The following is a 16,128-nucleotide window of genomic DNA, read 5'->3' as shown; positions in this document are numbered from 1 at the left end:
TTTATGTAATGGACTATATTCTGCAACTGTAAAAAAAGAATGAAGTAACTTTTTGTTTGTTGATATAGAAAATTGCCCAGAATATATTTAAGTAAAAAAACCTTCACTTCCAAATTAATATATACAGTATGGCTTCTTTTTAATGAAAAACAGTACATGTATTTACATATACCTGCATTAAAAAATTCAAAAGTAAACACACACACACAGTTAAGAGTTGTATTTGGGTAGTATAAGGACAGGGGAAGAGGAAAAGAGCTGAATCTTCCTTCCAACTGTATATACTTATGCATTCATTAATTCACTTATCAATCATTTAAAAACTTCTAGAGTGCCAGATCCTCATGATTTATACCACTCACTTGGCACTTACACATTAAATATCTTTTGGGAGAATATTTTATATTCCTGTTTACCCCCACTGAACCATAAATATCTTGAAGGCAAGTTCTTACTTTACATAGGAACAACTATAACACGTTAGAAGTAAATGTTTATAGACGCACACATACACATAAAAGTATTTGTAAAAAGGAATGAACAGGTTCATGTCTAATTCATGATAGTAGTAGTTTCTGCGAAGGGTGACAATATGGAGGGGAATAAGATGAATGGTACTTTTAAAAAAAAGAGTAAGGTTTAGCTCAATAATTAATATTTTCTTTAAAAATTTTTTTCATAAAAACTCATAAATATCAATCATTTGTGTGTTAAATATGGTGCAAATTCTTTTCTTTCAGTTGTCATTTGCCTTAACTTTATTAGCACCTTTCACTGCATAGAACTTTTCATTTATTTTATGTAGTCGATTTCTTGATCTTTAATGATATTTGGATTTTGGGGGGCTTGGTTGGGAAAAAGTACTTTCTTCTAATTCTCTTATTTAAAAAAACTGTTGTGGGGCTGCCGAATGGCTCAGTTGGTTAGAACGTGGGCTCTGAACAACAGGGTTGCTGGTTCGATTCTCACATGGGTCGGTGAGTTGCACCCTCCACAACTAGATTGAAGGACAACGACTTGGAGCTGATGGGCCCAGGAGAAACACACTGTTCCCCAATAAAATTTAAAATAAATAAATAAATAAATAAAAAACTGTTGTGCTCTTACTTGGAGGACATTATGCTAAGTAAAATTAGCCAGTTACAGAAGGACAAATACCACATGATTCTATATTTACATGAGGTATCTAAAATAGTCAAACTTACAGAAGTAGAGAGTAGAATGGTGGTTGCTAGGGGTTGAGATAAGGGAGGGAAAATGGCGAGTTGCTATTCATTGGGTATAAAGTTTGTTATGTAAGATGAATGAGTTACCGAGCTCTGAAGTACAACATCTCACCTACAGTTACCAATACCACGTACTGTACACTTAGAAATTTCTTTAAAGACTAGATCTATGTTAAATGTTCTTACAATAAAAAATTTTTTTTTAATGTTGAACTCTTTAATCACTTGGAATGTATTTTTTGGTATTGAACAAAGTAGGAAACTGAATGTTCTTGCAAATGAATAACGAATACTCTCAGTATCATTTCTTGAATAGTAAATTATTTCCTCATTGCTCTGAAATACCACTATTATCATAAATGGACTCCTGAATTCAAAATGGAAAACAACTTTGCTTTAACTCTTCAAAAGTATTAACCAGTTTTTAACCATCTGAAATCACTTACACTGGGAATCATCACATGAAACTATCATTAGCATGGTTCACCTTAACAATGATAATATAACTGCCTTATTTTCAACCCGTCACAGCTAAAACAAAATAAAAAAATTAAGTCAATCAACGAGAAACTATAATTTGACTTACATATTATCTTAAAGTTACTAAGTATTCTTAAAAAATTAATTTTTCAGTTCAACTAAGGAATTACAGAAATCTTTACCAGATCAATAGATTCAACAAATCACTAAAGTGAAAAATGAACAGAATGATAATATTCTGAAACAAGAACGGGTATCTGACTGGAAGTCAGGAGACCTGAGTTCTAAACCAACCACCACCTTGAACAAGTGAATAAACCAACCTCAAGAATTGGGACTACAGTTCTTTTTATTTCCAACATTCTATAGTTTCTAATTACCGTCTCTAAGGTAATTAAAATGTCTAATACTAATAGATGCCATCAAAAAGGGAAAACATATAATCTTCCTTAGTGACCTGTTTTAGAGTTTACCTGACATTCTTTAAACAACAGTTTAAATTCATCGTCTCTAGCTCTCTTCTGAGCATACTGAAAAATAAACTGAGTAAAATTTTTCTTTTAAGAATCTTTCAACCATGTCAAAGGTTGTGATTCTTTAGCTTGTTCCTCTTTAGAATACTACTTAAATTTTCCTAATAGACATATTTTCCCAACTATTTCAATACTTTACAAGTCTTATTGCTATGATACAGGATGTGTTTACATGGGCACGCACACTTTAGGATGATTCATTCAACTATAGTCCATGTCGCTTGCTGCTATATACTTAATTCTGGCTCGACATTTCTAAGTGACTGCTCATTTTTTTATTTCAATAAAGGTTAAAGCACATTTGCTTTTTTTGTTTTTTTAACAGGCTATTCAAAGTAATTTGATTTTCATTCTTGGTTTTTCTGGTACTTAACCTCATACCATTTTTTTTTTATTATGAGGTTAATATGCTTAGTAACTTAAATTAGTAATTGTATGAACAAATCTGGGTCCAGAGAAGGAAGCTGAAGGGAAACAGAAACCACTATTTACTAAATATCTACGTATTTGGCAAATGAATAGCACTATTTTTATAAGTTGTAGCCTCCATATAACACAACTTTAAGAAAGTTTCCAATTATCACCACACGATACAATTGCCATATAAAAGATAAAAGCTTTATTTAAATCTGGCTATGTTGCTCTTGTTCCCTCTTCAGCCTCCAAAGTCACTGTTTCGGAAAAATACTTTAAATATACTTGTAAGCAGCTCTTCATAAAACTATGTTGATTACTATCTAGAATCTACATTTAATGACTGATTTGCCCTAAACTGTATCAGTAGTCCCTATTTTAAAAACAAAAACCCAAACAGTTCACCTCTTTCATTGAAGGTTTTTAGTTTATTTTTTTTATTTTTAAAATATATTTTACTTTTTAGAGGAGTTTTAGGTTCATATCAAAGTTGAAAGAACAGAGAATTCTCATATGTCCCCTCCATCACACATATACAGCTCCCCCCACCCACTATAACATGCCCTCACCAGAGTGGTATATTTATTACAATTGATGAACCAACATTGATTTCATTATCAATTAGGGTTCACTCTTGGTGTTACAGTTCTATGGGTTTTGCCGAATGTATAGTGACACATACCCACCATTACAGGATCATACAGAATAATTTCACAACTGCCAAAACCCTCTGTGCTTCACCTAGTCATCCATCCCACCTCCGTAACCCCTGGCAATTAGTGATTTTTTGACTGTCTCCATAAAGTTTATTTTCTAATAAGAAAATGCTTGTTTTCGCTTGGCTTAGGTTTATAAAGAGTCTGTAAGACGACTAGAAGACTAGTCAAGTGTGAGATGAGTTAATTCCAAAATCTAATAACTGAATTTAAGCTTTAAAAGCCCGTATTTTTTGAAAATCGTTGCCAGGTTCTTATTTATTCCCAAACATATTAGGTCCCCAAATCCAAAACGTCTTAGAATATAGCCTTGGAAAGGGAGGGGTGTGTTTTCTTTACGGATAATGATAAAACAATTTTCCTTAGCAATCTGTTTCAACGTTTAGTATTATCAAATAAACGTGAGTCCATACCACACCAAGGTACAAAAGAAATACCACCTTTATAAACATCCTCTTTTATAAATGTCCAATTGTTGGCACACTAAATTTCCATCTTCCATCATTCAGCCAGGCATATAATTAAAATACTAAAATATTTGTATGTATTTACTACCATAATCTATAGTCAAAAACTTATCCTAGAAAGAATCACTAGCTCATAGTTCAAACATCAAATTTTGTTTTTAATTCTGAATTCTGACTTTCTGATAATCAATATCCTCCTTACTATAAATGATAGTGCCTATTATCCTAAAGTTACTGTGATACAAAAACTAAAATGCCCATAAATTAATAGCACTTAAAACACACTTAATAGCACTGAAAATGGAAAGTTTTAAGCTTTTATTCAAATTTTAAGTGATCTATATAGGGACTGTATCATCAAACCAAGTAATAATGAGTTCGCATCACAATCAGAACTATTGAATTATTTTAAAAAATACAAACTTCCCTCCTGCCAGATTTCTGGATAGCACTTGAAAAACAAAAACGTAGAAATAGTAACAAAAATCATATCACCTCCATCATCCCAAGATACTACTGCTAACATTTCACCAAAATTTTTTAGACATTCACAAAACCAAGAGTGCATATTCCCAGTTTCATACTATGTGTGTGATCAGTGCATGTCTATGATCAGTATGTGACATTTTTCTAGCCCTCTAAAAATCACACTTAAATTTACAGATCCTGTGCAAGCTCACTACATCCAGATCGCCCAGCTCAGTTTTTCAGCTTTAAAGATTTCAGCTAAGAGGTTCTCAAATCAAATGACTAAGAAACAGAGGTCAAGTTCCCTGTGACATGTGGCAATAGAGATACTAATAATCAGAAAAATCCATAAAGGCATCCTGGAAGTCACAACTAATTGGTATGTGGAATTACAGATGCTACCGTGTTTCCCCAAAAATAAGACCTAGCCAATCAGCTCTAATGCATTTTTTGGAGCAAAAATTAATACAAGACCTGGTATTATATTATATTATACTAACAGACTCTGGTTTTGCAAAGTCTAAGGGTAAGGTTACAAATGAAACTCCAGATACATACATACATACATACATATCCATCCTTAAACATATATCAGAAGACAATGAAAATATCAACACACTTATTTGAATTCACCTTGATCTTAAATATTATTTAAATTCAGTCTCTTAACTCAACTGTAAGTTCCATAAAGGCAAGAACTATGCCTACATAGTAATACCTAACAAATTCAGACCTCACTGATTTATATTGGTAACTCAAATGATACAGAAACAGTTTTAGAGCATCTCAGAAGTCACTTAATTCAAAATCCCCTAATTAGAAATGAGATAAGATACCACTCTCTCTCTCTCTATATATATATATAAAAAAGTCACTTTGAAAAGCTCAGGCTCCTCATGTCCAAACTTAACAGCAACATATACTGAATGTGGCCACGTGTAACAAAAAAAAAAAAAGGAAGGAAAGGAAGAAGAAAATGGAAAGGAAAGTGGCAGTTTCATTGCTTATTACTGACAAGAAAGAACTAACACTGGACTGGTAAGTGCTGAAAACATAGACATAAAATAATGAAATCTTACCCTTTGGGTATCTAAGGCTACTATAATCAGTGTCAAGCAAGTAATTCCTTAAGAACAGAGCCCCATCTATCACAGGGGGTACTAGTTTATAAGCCACTAGCACTTTAGCACAAGCTTTTACTTGAGGAAGAACTTAGGATGCTGGCAGAGGCACTCTTACACCTTCTTCCTATACATCAGGAACTGACAGATCTGGTCAAGGACTAGAAAAACAATTCTGAGAGCAAAATGTGACCCAATTTTTCAGTGAAAGTTTTATACCTTTAAAACATATTGAATAGATGATAAAGCGTAATAAAGGTATGCAGAAAAAGAGAAATAAAATGAACCAACCACATAATAGCAAAATATTTTCACAGGCTTTAAAAGGATAAGCTTAAAAGTAGTAGAAACAGGGTTTCAAACCGAAATGAAGAAACAAAAATATTTATGGCAGTAGCAAAAAGAAACAAGTTTTTGGACTAGAGGCTCAGAATCAAATATTAAAGTCTATAGTATCTTTTTTAAATTCCTAAATATACAATGGATTTTCCTCTTCCTCAAAATAGCCCAACCTATGATTTTTAGGGAAAATTATATTAAGCTAATGGGTAAACTTCCTGACTAATACTGGACTGTTAAAGTATGCAAGAGCTGACATACCAAAAGACTTAAAAAAAACACTAATATGTGAAATAAAATCAATTGTTTTAGCAACATAATTGTGAGAGGCCATATTCTTATCTGCCTTAAAGCTGTTTCATTGTCAATTTCTTGTAAAGTAAACGTAGGTTTTGCCTTTGGGAAAAGATAAGCAATGGCATATATTGAGGTATAAAATTTATAGGGAATGTGTACATGTGTTCACCAAGAGATGTATGTAAAATGTTCACAGCAGCACTATTCCTGACAGCCAAATACAAAAACTACTTTATGTCTATCAATTGTAAAATGGATAAATTGTAGTATACACATACAATGCAATATTATATAGCAGCAAGAATGAACTACTGCTACAAGCAACATGGATGAAACACAGATATTAAGTGAAAGAAATCAGACCACAGGAATACATATACCAAGTGGTAGAAAGATAGAATTGGGTGTAGTAACGACATGACACTTCTGGGACGCTGCAGTGTTTCATTTCTTTTTTCTTTTCTTTTCTTTTTTTTTAAGGAGGGTGCAGCTCATACTGGCCCATGCGGAGATCGAACTGGCAACCTTGGTGTTACCAGCCCCATGCTCTAACCAACTGAGCTAACCGGCCACCCCCCCTAGTGTTTTATTTCTTAATCTAAGTATTATTGGTTACACAGATGTGTTCACCTTGTGAAAAATCATCAAGTTGTGTACACCAATGATTGGTGCACTTATATATACTTTCATTAAAACCTTAGCTAAGAAAGGACTAATAAAAATTATTTCCACAATTTAAATAACTATATGTATAGTAGATATACACATACAGAAATAATTATATAGACTGTTTCTAATTCAAATGACCACTACTAATTTAAATGACCCATACATACTGACACTCCTACCTGCTCTCTAATTCTTTCTCTTCTCTCCATTCCAATCGTCAACCCAAAATTAGCCTTTTGAAAAAAATGAGTGAAATTTTAAGAAAATTTTTAGGTTCAGAAGTAGATTAGGAAAAACAATAAATGTGTAAGGTCAATGATTCTTGTAAGAATCTTCTACTTTCCTCCTCTCTTGACATACTCATTCTGCCTCTGAGAAAGCCCTCCTACATAAAAAGTCTTTGTCCAAATCACTAATTTCTCCTATCTCTTTTGCTGGGCCTAAAATACCAAAACTTGACTAAGTAATCAGTTTCTTAAAAATGCAAAAGAATTTTAAAAGATAATGAAATCAGTCATTTACACACAACCATTTGTTAAATTTTACTCACTCTTAATTTTCCTTAAAGCCTGTTTTTTTCCTTCTTCAAGGTATGGTCAATTATGCGGTAAGAAATTGCTAGTGATAATATATACTGTAAACCAACCCTGTCCATTTTAAAATATAACAGGTGAATAGAAAAAAGTTATTATCCTGTTCCTCTTCCCCACTCCTTTCCTCCAGTGTTAAGAGTCTCATAAAGCCACCCGTTCTTTTATATACTGTGTTATATACTATGGATAAAAGATTCAAAATCATACTCGAATGTAAAAAAGAATTCTCATCTAAACCCAACTAGTCGGCAAACAAGCAAAGGCTAAATTGACTCACGTCAGTTATCAATACATGGTACTAAAGCAACCAATGCCACAGGTTGAACATATAGAGTGGCCAATTAATTTCACACTTAAAAACTTTCAACAAAGATTTTGACACAACCCAATGTAAACATCTGGAAAATGAGTGCTGTGGTACACCAGGAGAAAATAGTGAAACTAAGATTATTACTGTTACCAGAAAAATAATTTTAAGCTATAGGTTGTTACTCTCTGTCTATCACTCAAATAATTTCTAAGCTTTGAGAAAACAGAAAAGTAGGCTCTTTTCACAAAATAGATGAATGACACCTCTTCTCTCATGAGATGTGCAAGTATTCCTTAATGTTTTTTAAGGCTTAGCCACCAGCTGAGAGAATAGCATTTAATAATATTTTTTCTCCTTTTCTGAACACAGTCACATAATTTGCCACTTTAGAAAGGCAGAATATTTGGCAATTGGAGTTTTAGAAATTGGGAGAGTAAGAAACTAACATACAGAACTGAGCATTTGCTTTAACATACTATCTTGTTTTGGGTGTTTTAAAATAAAAAAATACAGAATGCATTCATTTTCAAAGTAAATATTTTCAATATTTGCTTCAACTAAAATAAATATGTAAAGGAAGTTAGTTTCATTTCCCTATTTTCTAAGGATTAAGTTTAAGCACATTTCTTGTATTAACCAAATGTACACAAAAACCCCAATCTATGCAAGTAAAGACACCTAGCTATGACGACAAAAGAACCCACAAACCTGTCAAAATTACTGAAGTCTAATTTATCTCAGTTTTTTCCTTCCTGAAATAGTCCAGTCTATAACCATGAGCTAAAATGACATAACACTCTTTATTCATAACTTATGAGTAATTCAAGGGAAATCAACACTTCTTTGTACAATGAGTGCTTAGTGATCTCATCAACAAGCTGGAAAAGCATGCTGGCCAATCAGTGCAATCTCTTCTGGAGACAAATCTACATGAGAGGTAAAATTATGATCAGAAGGTTAACTTAGAGAATGTGAAACCACATGATTTAACAATCAATAAATAGTCTGGCATCAAACTACTGTATCAGTCTCAAATAGGATAGATGGAATAGGACGGGACAGATGTGCTGCACAGGCGAGGTTATTCCCTCCCCTGAAAGTGAGGAAGACATTTTGCCATATGTTATTTTGGTATCTCCCCTTGTTTATGGAAAGACTAGGTGATACAAATTTCTCTGCTACTTATTATGCATATTCACTGTCCATCTTACAGAATTGTTAAGAGGGTTGCATGAGATAGTATATAAGAAAGTGCCTGGCACAGAGTCCAGTACATAAGCAGAAACAATCAATTTATTATTATTCCCAATATCTGTTTCTTCTGTTTCCTTATTCTTTCTTTGAAGAATATTTCAGTTCATTAGATATAAGATTAGTGATTTAAATTATAAACCAGTCTCTCTGAGGTTATACCAGGTCATCTAGATTGCATTATGGGGTATGCCAGAAACTAATGACTCGCACATTTTATCTCTTGGGTTTAGTTTTATATACAGCTGACTTCATTCCTTACCATAATTTTTAATATTTAAAAGAGCTGCCATTTACTGAGCATCTACCATATGCTGGGTACTTCACTATTTCTTATCCTTACAATTATTCCATAAAGCATGTGTTATCATCCCCATTTTAAAGATAATGCAGTAAGGCTCCAAGAGGTTATATTGCTTGCCTTATGTCACACAGCTTGCTACTGGTGTAGCAGGAATGGAACCCAGTCTAGTTAGCTCTAACTCATACCACCCAACTGTTTCATGCCTTATATTTTGCTTCTTCATAATTTTATTTTCAGAGGTTAACAACTGCAATTTGGGGGATGTTAGCAATCTAGCAATCTCACATATTAACCAGAGTTCTCTCGAAGACTAGAATGCAATTCAATGGGTGTTTTAAAATCATGTAGTGAAATGAAAGGTCTAAAACAGAATAACCAGTGGTACAAGATAGGCACAACATAAGAAAACGTATTAATTAGGAATAAATAGGGGGAGAACTCAAGTTGAAATAACTCATTATATTTTTGGTTGTTTTTCTCTCTTTTTATAGATTATTTTCAAAGTTAAGACAAATAGGAAAACAAAAAACATAAAAAAGAAAATACTCACTAGCCTTGCATTCTACCAAATCTAAGTACAGGGTTCTCACCAACTGGTTAAGATCTACTGGTGGTTCTTGTCTTACCTGGTAGGTCTCCAAGCTGGCTGGCCTTTCCTTCAGTTTGCCAGAAATTTCCAGTAAAGAAGAAAAGCAGTACAGGGACAACCCTTAGGCCTAATCAGCAGAACTTTAACACATCAGCATTGTCACCATCCCATTTCTAGTCCTCAAATAATTTCTAAGCGCTGAGGAAATGGGCTCTCTTTACACACACACACACACACAAAGAGTTGTATAGCATCTTTCCTCTCATGGGATGTAAATATTTTGAAGGCTTGGCCACCAGATGAGACAGTAGTAGCCCACAATACTTAATTCCTAAAGAGGAAAATTCATGTTCCTTATCAAGAACTCTTCTATCTCGGAAGATTGCAGAAGTTTCTTATTCTATAAGCAATAGGAAGAAGCTTAAGATAAACATATAATGGGTTAGAACAATCCCACAGAAAATATAATGAGCATGCGTGACTAGAACACTAAGGAATTTCCTGGCTACTGCATATTATAAATATGTAGCTCTATCAGGAATATTTCATGTAATAATACACATAGTGAATTATTTTTAAAAATTCAGTTAAAGAAACCCCTTTAATTCCAGGGACATAGGTGATATTTTTATCCTACAAATACAGGATTAAAGAGACTGATTTAAGCTTTTTATTCTCGACAAATATTCAGACAAGAAATTAATAGCAAAACCATTAACATATTGTATTCATTAAATTGTTCTTTCTTTTTTTTTAAAGGAGGGCGCAACTCACAGTGGCCCATGTAGGGATCGAACTGGAAACCTTGGCATTATTAGCACTGCACTACAACCAACTGAGCTAAATGGCCACCCCTCATTAAATTTCTTGAACTACAAAATGATCCCAGTTAAAATTTCAGCACTTCAAAACAATCTTATGAATATTCCAATAATCAGAACAAAAACTATACCCATTTTCCAAAACTTCCACATCAAGATTATTTTCAGAAGTCAAATCTCATCTTTTATTAAAACATAATAAATGAGAAACCAATAGTGACTGATTGCAGGTAGGAGAATTTGGTAGCTGAGGGCAGGTGTAGAAAAGAGACTTTTGAATTTTAAATCATATGCATTTATTACCGACTCAAAGTAATCGATTTTATAAACTAAAAGTCCTCAGAATACACAGCATTTCTGCAAACTTTTAAGCTTTCTTCATACTTCTAGAAACAGACTGCCAAATAGGTATCAAGATAAATTCAGCAGAACAAGTTGCAAATGCTAAAATTCTTTTTAGCATTAAAAAAAAATATATATAAAAATCCAATCCTACACTACTTTTGGTTTCATTGAATCTGGAATATATTATTAAAGTGTCCCTATGTGGAACACAAATTATTTTCCACTAGCTTAAAGTGGTATGTGAAATCCTAAACTCAGGAATTTAAATGAAAAGACTAATGATTGGTGGACTGTAAGTGTAAGAAATGCTCCCCCATGGAAGGTTTTGAAAAGTCCTCATAAGATTTCACTTTACAAGATTGTTCCATTCTTCTTCAAACATTGGCCATTACATTTACATACGTGTGTATATGCGCATTTAAGGATATGCAATGGAAGTTTTTAGACCTGTGGGCAAAGAAGCAACTAATACTGACAGAATTTTTGCTTGGAAAAAAAAAATACTATCTTGTAATTATTTTATTACCACTAAAAAGCCAAAAGTCCATCCTTCATATAAAAATAAATGAGTTTATATAGAGAGTTAACTTGTTTTAAAACAGTGAGTCTCACTTCTTCAATTCCTTACCTGGAAAGTTGTCTGATCCACTATTACGTAACTCTATCCAAAATTAATGCAAGAGTTACATATCCATTAAGAGTTAGTAAAACCACACACACACACACACACACACACACACACACGCGCACACAGAGTTAGGGTAGTTCCTTCATTACCTTGTCAAAATTATGAAACCCAGAGTATTCTTAAACAAACAACAAAACAAAACCTATCCAAACCAGAAAGAGTGACATTTGAATGCTTCATAAAACTTCTAAAATAAAAAGTATTCCTAGCTAACTTCTGATCACTGGGTGTAAATTGCACATTAAAAAAAAGGAATCAAAATGCCAATTTTTCAAAAAATGACATTTTTACATAAAGCTAGCAAAATATTATTTTTAGTCTTCTAATTCATCTTGATTTATTCATTTTGAGGCCATTTATTTGCCCTCTAAAAGATCTATAGCAGTTTCCCTGAAGACTAATCAGCAATTTCTTTTCCCCTCTGTGCCAACATAGAATCTCTAGAACAATTTCTACTAGCAGCAAAGCAGCAATTCTACAGTAAATTTGATTTACCATTTGGTTAGGTACATACTGAAATTTTGATCCATGAACATCTTAGTCAGTTTATGGACATCAATGATAAGAAAACTGACACTCTGGCATGTGACTGTCAGCAACCAAATCAACTTACTTCCAAAGGAAATAGACTTTAGTAGCCAATAATTTCAAACAAATGAAAAGTGTCCAAGATGTAAGTACCTCAGCAAAGTTTGAAATTACACACAAATCGTGAAAAGAAGTTTCAGAATAAATATTTAAAAATATACCATGAGACTAAATTAAGTTTGACTGAAAGAATTTGACTCAGCGCTAATGTTATCAACAAATCAGTACACCTTGAAAAAGCTTTACATCTAGCAATAGAATCTTTATTAGGTATGTTAGGATTTCAATCTAGTACCATTGTTTTCTCATAAATTTTTGTCAATTCTAATACACATGTAGTGACAATTCTGGAAGGAGACATGAATATTATTTGAATGGCATACAGGAGAACTGATATGCAAATGTGGAATGAAGTGATTAAATTACAAATCTTTTTAATTTACAAAAATTTGGTAAATGTATCAAAGAATCTTTAAAACACATTTACCAATAACGTAGCACAAGACCTCTCTTACTGGCTTGAAACATCACGTTCTTTCAAGCAACACTCCAAACTGCTTTCTCAAGGATTATCTGTAGCAGTGACTAGTGAAAACCCTTTAAACTATTTTTCAGATTATCATCTCCCTCTTTTATTTGATAACTATTTTGATCAAGTACAACAATAAAACAGTTTTTAAAGAAAGAATTGTAATTTTTAAAAGGCATTTAATCTCAATTCCCTTAATCAAAGGAGGTGTGACAACCAACGCATGTAAAATTAACCTTAATCCGCCCACGAAAACACGCAAAATGTCTCCTAACAATTCCCCTCCTCCTTAAAACAACAACCGTACACATAAATATGTTACTGACCTCCACCCCCACTGAGAGCAGCTAATTAATTAACAGAATAGTTACGTTTGGAGACCAACGTGCAACACCCCACCTCATAAACCTCCCAAAATAACCACATCATCAAAGTAGAACTGAACATTATTTTTGCTAAAGCAAGAATCCAACCCCCAGGAGTCTCAGCCCTTAGACAATGGTGGTTGCCAGACAGAGCTGCACAGTTGGGTCCAAATGACACATTTCACTAGGCCTTGGACGGACGGGGACACACACACACACACACACACACACACACACACACACACCCAAGGGACCAGTTCTAAGGAAGGGGTGTTCAAACCCCACTAGGAGATAGAGGGTAGCACGGCGGCGTGGGGGTTCGCTAGGGGAGCACAGGCGAGAGGGGTGCCGATAGAACGGAAGGGTAACTGCACTGCACGCGAGGGAGGGGGCTGGAAATGGCCGATGGATTCTATATTTATTTATTTAAAGGTCTTGATTTAACGGGTCCTGCCCAGGGGTTCTGTAACTAAAGCCAAACTGCGCAGCAAACACTGTGGGGTTGGGAGAGGAGTCGCTGCTCCCCCTACCCCGTGACTGAGGGGGGGCGCGGGGGAAACAAGTTCCTCGGCCAACGCCACGGACCACTCCGACTCCCCCTCTCCCCTCCTCCACAGGAAGGGGGAGGCTAACAGAGAAAAGGGGGAAAACAAGTTCCCCAGCCAGCCCCACCGCCCGGTCACTCCCAGTCGTTCCCCCCACCTCCCATTAGAAAGGGGGAGGCTAAACAGGGGAAGGCAGCAGAAAAGGGGGAAATCCCACCCTTCGCCTTCCCCTTGGCCATCAAGAGACTCCTGCGGGGTCCGGGAGTGAGGCGACAAGCCAAAGGAATAGGTGGGGGTAGAAGGGGCCGAGCCCCGAAACCAAACAAAGCGCGGCCTGAACGAGAGCCCGGGGTAGTGGGGAAGCCGCGGCTTTTCCTGCCGGTCCGGGCCGGGCTAACACTGCGGCACCCGGAGACCCGCCTCCGTTCAGCCTCCGTCTCCCACCCCCGGGGCGCCCTGGCGGCCCCCGCCCGCTTCAGCCTCCCTCCCCGAGGATCCCGGCCGGCCGGACGCCCGAGACGGCGGGCGGCTGGTAGGGAGCGCGGCCTTACCCCGCTCGCCGGCGTTGTTCCGCTCCTGGGGCAGCGGCGGAGGCGGCGGTGGTGGCGGCGGAGGCTGCTGCTGCTGCTGCTGCGGCGGCGGCGGAGGCTGCTGCTGCGGCTGCTGCTGCTGCTGGGGCGGCTGCGGCGGCGGCTGCTGCGGGGGCTGCTGCTGCTGTTGCTGCACCGGGCGCGGCCGCGAAACTCGCCTGGGTCTCCGGTTGGCGGCTCGGACGGAGTTCATTTGCCGGGCTGAGGTGGCGGCGTTGGCGGAGGGACACACACACACGCACAGCGAGCTCCCGGGCAGGAGAGGGGGGTGGGGAGAGGGGGGAGGAAGGAAAGGGGGCGAGGGGAAGGGGAGACGGTAAGGGCGGAGGGGGTGAGTGAGCCCCCGAGTCCAGAGAAAGGCCCGTGGAGACAGACAAGAGACCGAGCGAGGCCGGGCGGGCGGGCCTGACGCACGGGGAAGGCCGAGGCCGCCGGGCGGGGCGGCCGCGAGGGACGGAGACAGAAAGACGGGCAGAGCGAGAGAAAGAAAGAAAGGGCGTCCGCCCGCCTGGGGTTCCCGAGGCGAAGCGCGGCGTCGGCGGCTGAGGCGATGGACCCCGGTCCCGCCGACTCCCGAGCGGCGTCTCCGGCGGCGGGGGTAGTGGGCGGGCGGGTGAGGAAGGGAGAAGAGAGGGAGAGAAGGGAGGGAGGGAGCAGGGGGCGCCCGGCTTCTTTTTTTCCCTCTTCCTCCCCCCCCACACCCCCTGAAAGAGATTTCTGAGAGGAATTTTTTCTCTTTCTTCGGCTTCTCTCTCTCCTCCCCCCTTCTTTCCTCGGCGAAGGGGAAATGAGTGTGAAAGGAGGAGATAGGAGGAAAAAGAGGCGTCGTCGTTCCTCCTTAAAGGAACCTTTCCTTCTCCTCCTCAGCCCCGTCGCCGCTGCTTCTGCTGCTGCTCCGTGGCAGGAGGAGCCATTGACACCGCCGGAGCCTCCACTCGCCCAGTCGGTCCCTCCCCGCCGCGGGGCTGACCAGGGGCGCGGGGGAGGGCCGCGGGGCGGCGGGGGGGAGGGGTGAATGGGCGGGGACGAAGAGGGGCGGTGATTCCGGCCAAGTAGCCAATGGGGGGCGCCCGTACAATCATCCAGCCAATGGGGCCTTCGCTCTTATCACGAAGTCCCTTCCTTCAACGCCCTGTTTCCTCTCTGGTTTCCTCCCTCCCCCGCCAAGGAGGGAGAAGGAGGAAAGGGGGAGAGTGGTGGGGCGGGTGATAATGGGGAGGTATCGGGGCATATAATAGAGGGTGGGGGGGTGGGCGAAGAGAGCGCTAGTGCGTAGCGACGATTCTAGGAGAGGAGGTGCTCCGAGGAAAGGGCGGGGGCTGCTGATGTAATGGGGAGAAGTGATTAATCCTTTGGTTCTCCGTTTCTGTTTTTTCCCCTCCACACCCCCTCCTTCACCCGATTTTTTAAGTGGAGCTAGGGAGCCGATCTTTGGTAACTTGGGTTTTCTGTGGTAGGTAGGTTCAAAGTCTGAGCTGTAGGGAGCGCTAGAGATTCTGTGCCCTTTAGCCAAACTGAGGGTATTTGCAAACCTTGGCGATTCAGTTTGAGCGTGGTAACCGAAGTTTGGAGACCGTTCCTAATCGTAGTTTTAGAGGGGTCATCTGTGTCTTGAAAAGGTGTTGGTTAATAGGCAATAGACCTTCGGTCAACTTCCTTTTGGGAGACGTGGTCTATTCAATGGGAAAATAATATGTGAGAAAAGGTGAAAAGTAAATATGTTTAGGTTATGCTTGTTTATGTGATTAAAAAAATTTTTTTTAGATGTCACAAACTCAAAAGAAAAGAAAAAACCCCAAGAGGAATTATCTTTTGTATCTGTGTCTGGTCCCCTCGGCATATTCTGTCCCTAAGGAAAACTCGTTATTATTCCCTAGCTG

General features: G+C 38.2%; 1 protein-coding gene across 2 annotated transcripts in view; it reads right to left on the bottom strand.

Annotated features, from left to right (window-relative positions):
- The window catches only part of FBXO11 (F-box protein 11), a 78,279-nt gene extending 63,090 nt beyond the window's left edge, over positions 1 to 15,189 (bottom strand). Inside the window, exon 1 of one of the 2 annotated variants that reach the window (XM_019748608.3) lies at positions 14,210 to 15,189. In XM_019748608.3, coding sequence (XP_019604167.3) covers positions 14,210 to 14,441 — 232 coding nt within the window. In that variant the 5' untranslated portion in view covers positions 14,442 to 15,189. The remainder of the gene's footprint in view (positions 1 to 14,209) is intronic. The other variant, XM_019748609.3, reaches the window with a different exon arrangement.
- Positions 15,190 to 16,128: the final 939 nt, after the last annotated feature.

The sequence above is a fragment of the Rhinolophus sinicus genome, chromosome 2 (assembly GCF_057876585.1).
Source record: "Rhinolophus sinicus isolate RSI-liver-muscle chromosome 2, RSI-T2T, whole genome shotgun sequence".
Lineage (NCBI taxonomy): Eukaryota > Metazoa > Chordata > Mammalia > Chiroptera > Rhinolophidae > Rhinolophus > Rhinolophus sinicus.
Note: the sequence above shows the minus strand (reverse complement) of the source record. Positions and strands in the feature narration are given on the sequence as shown.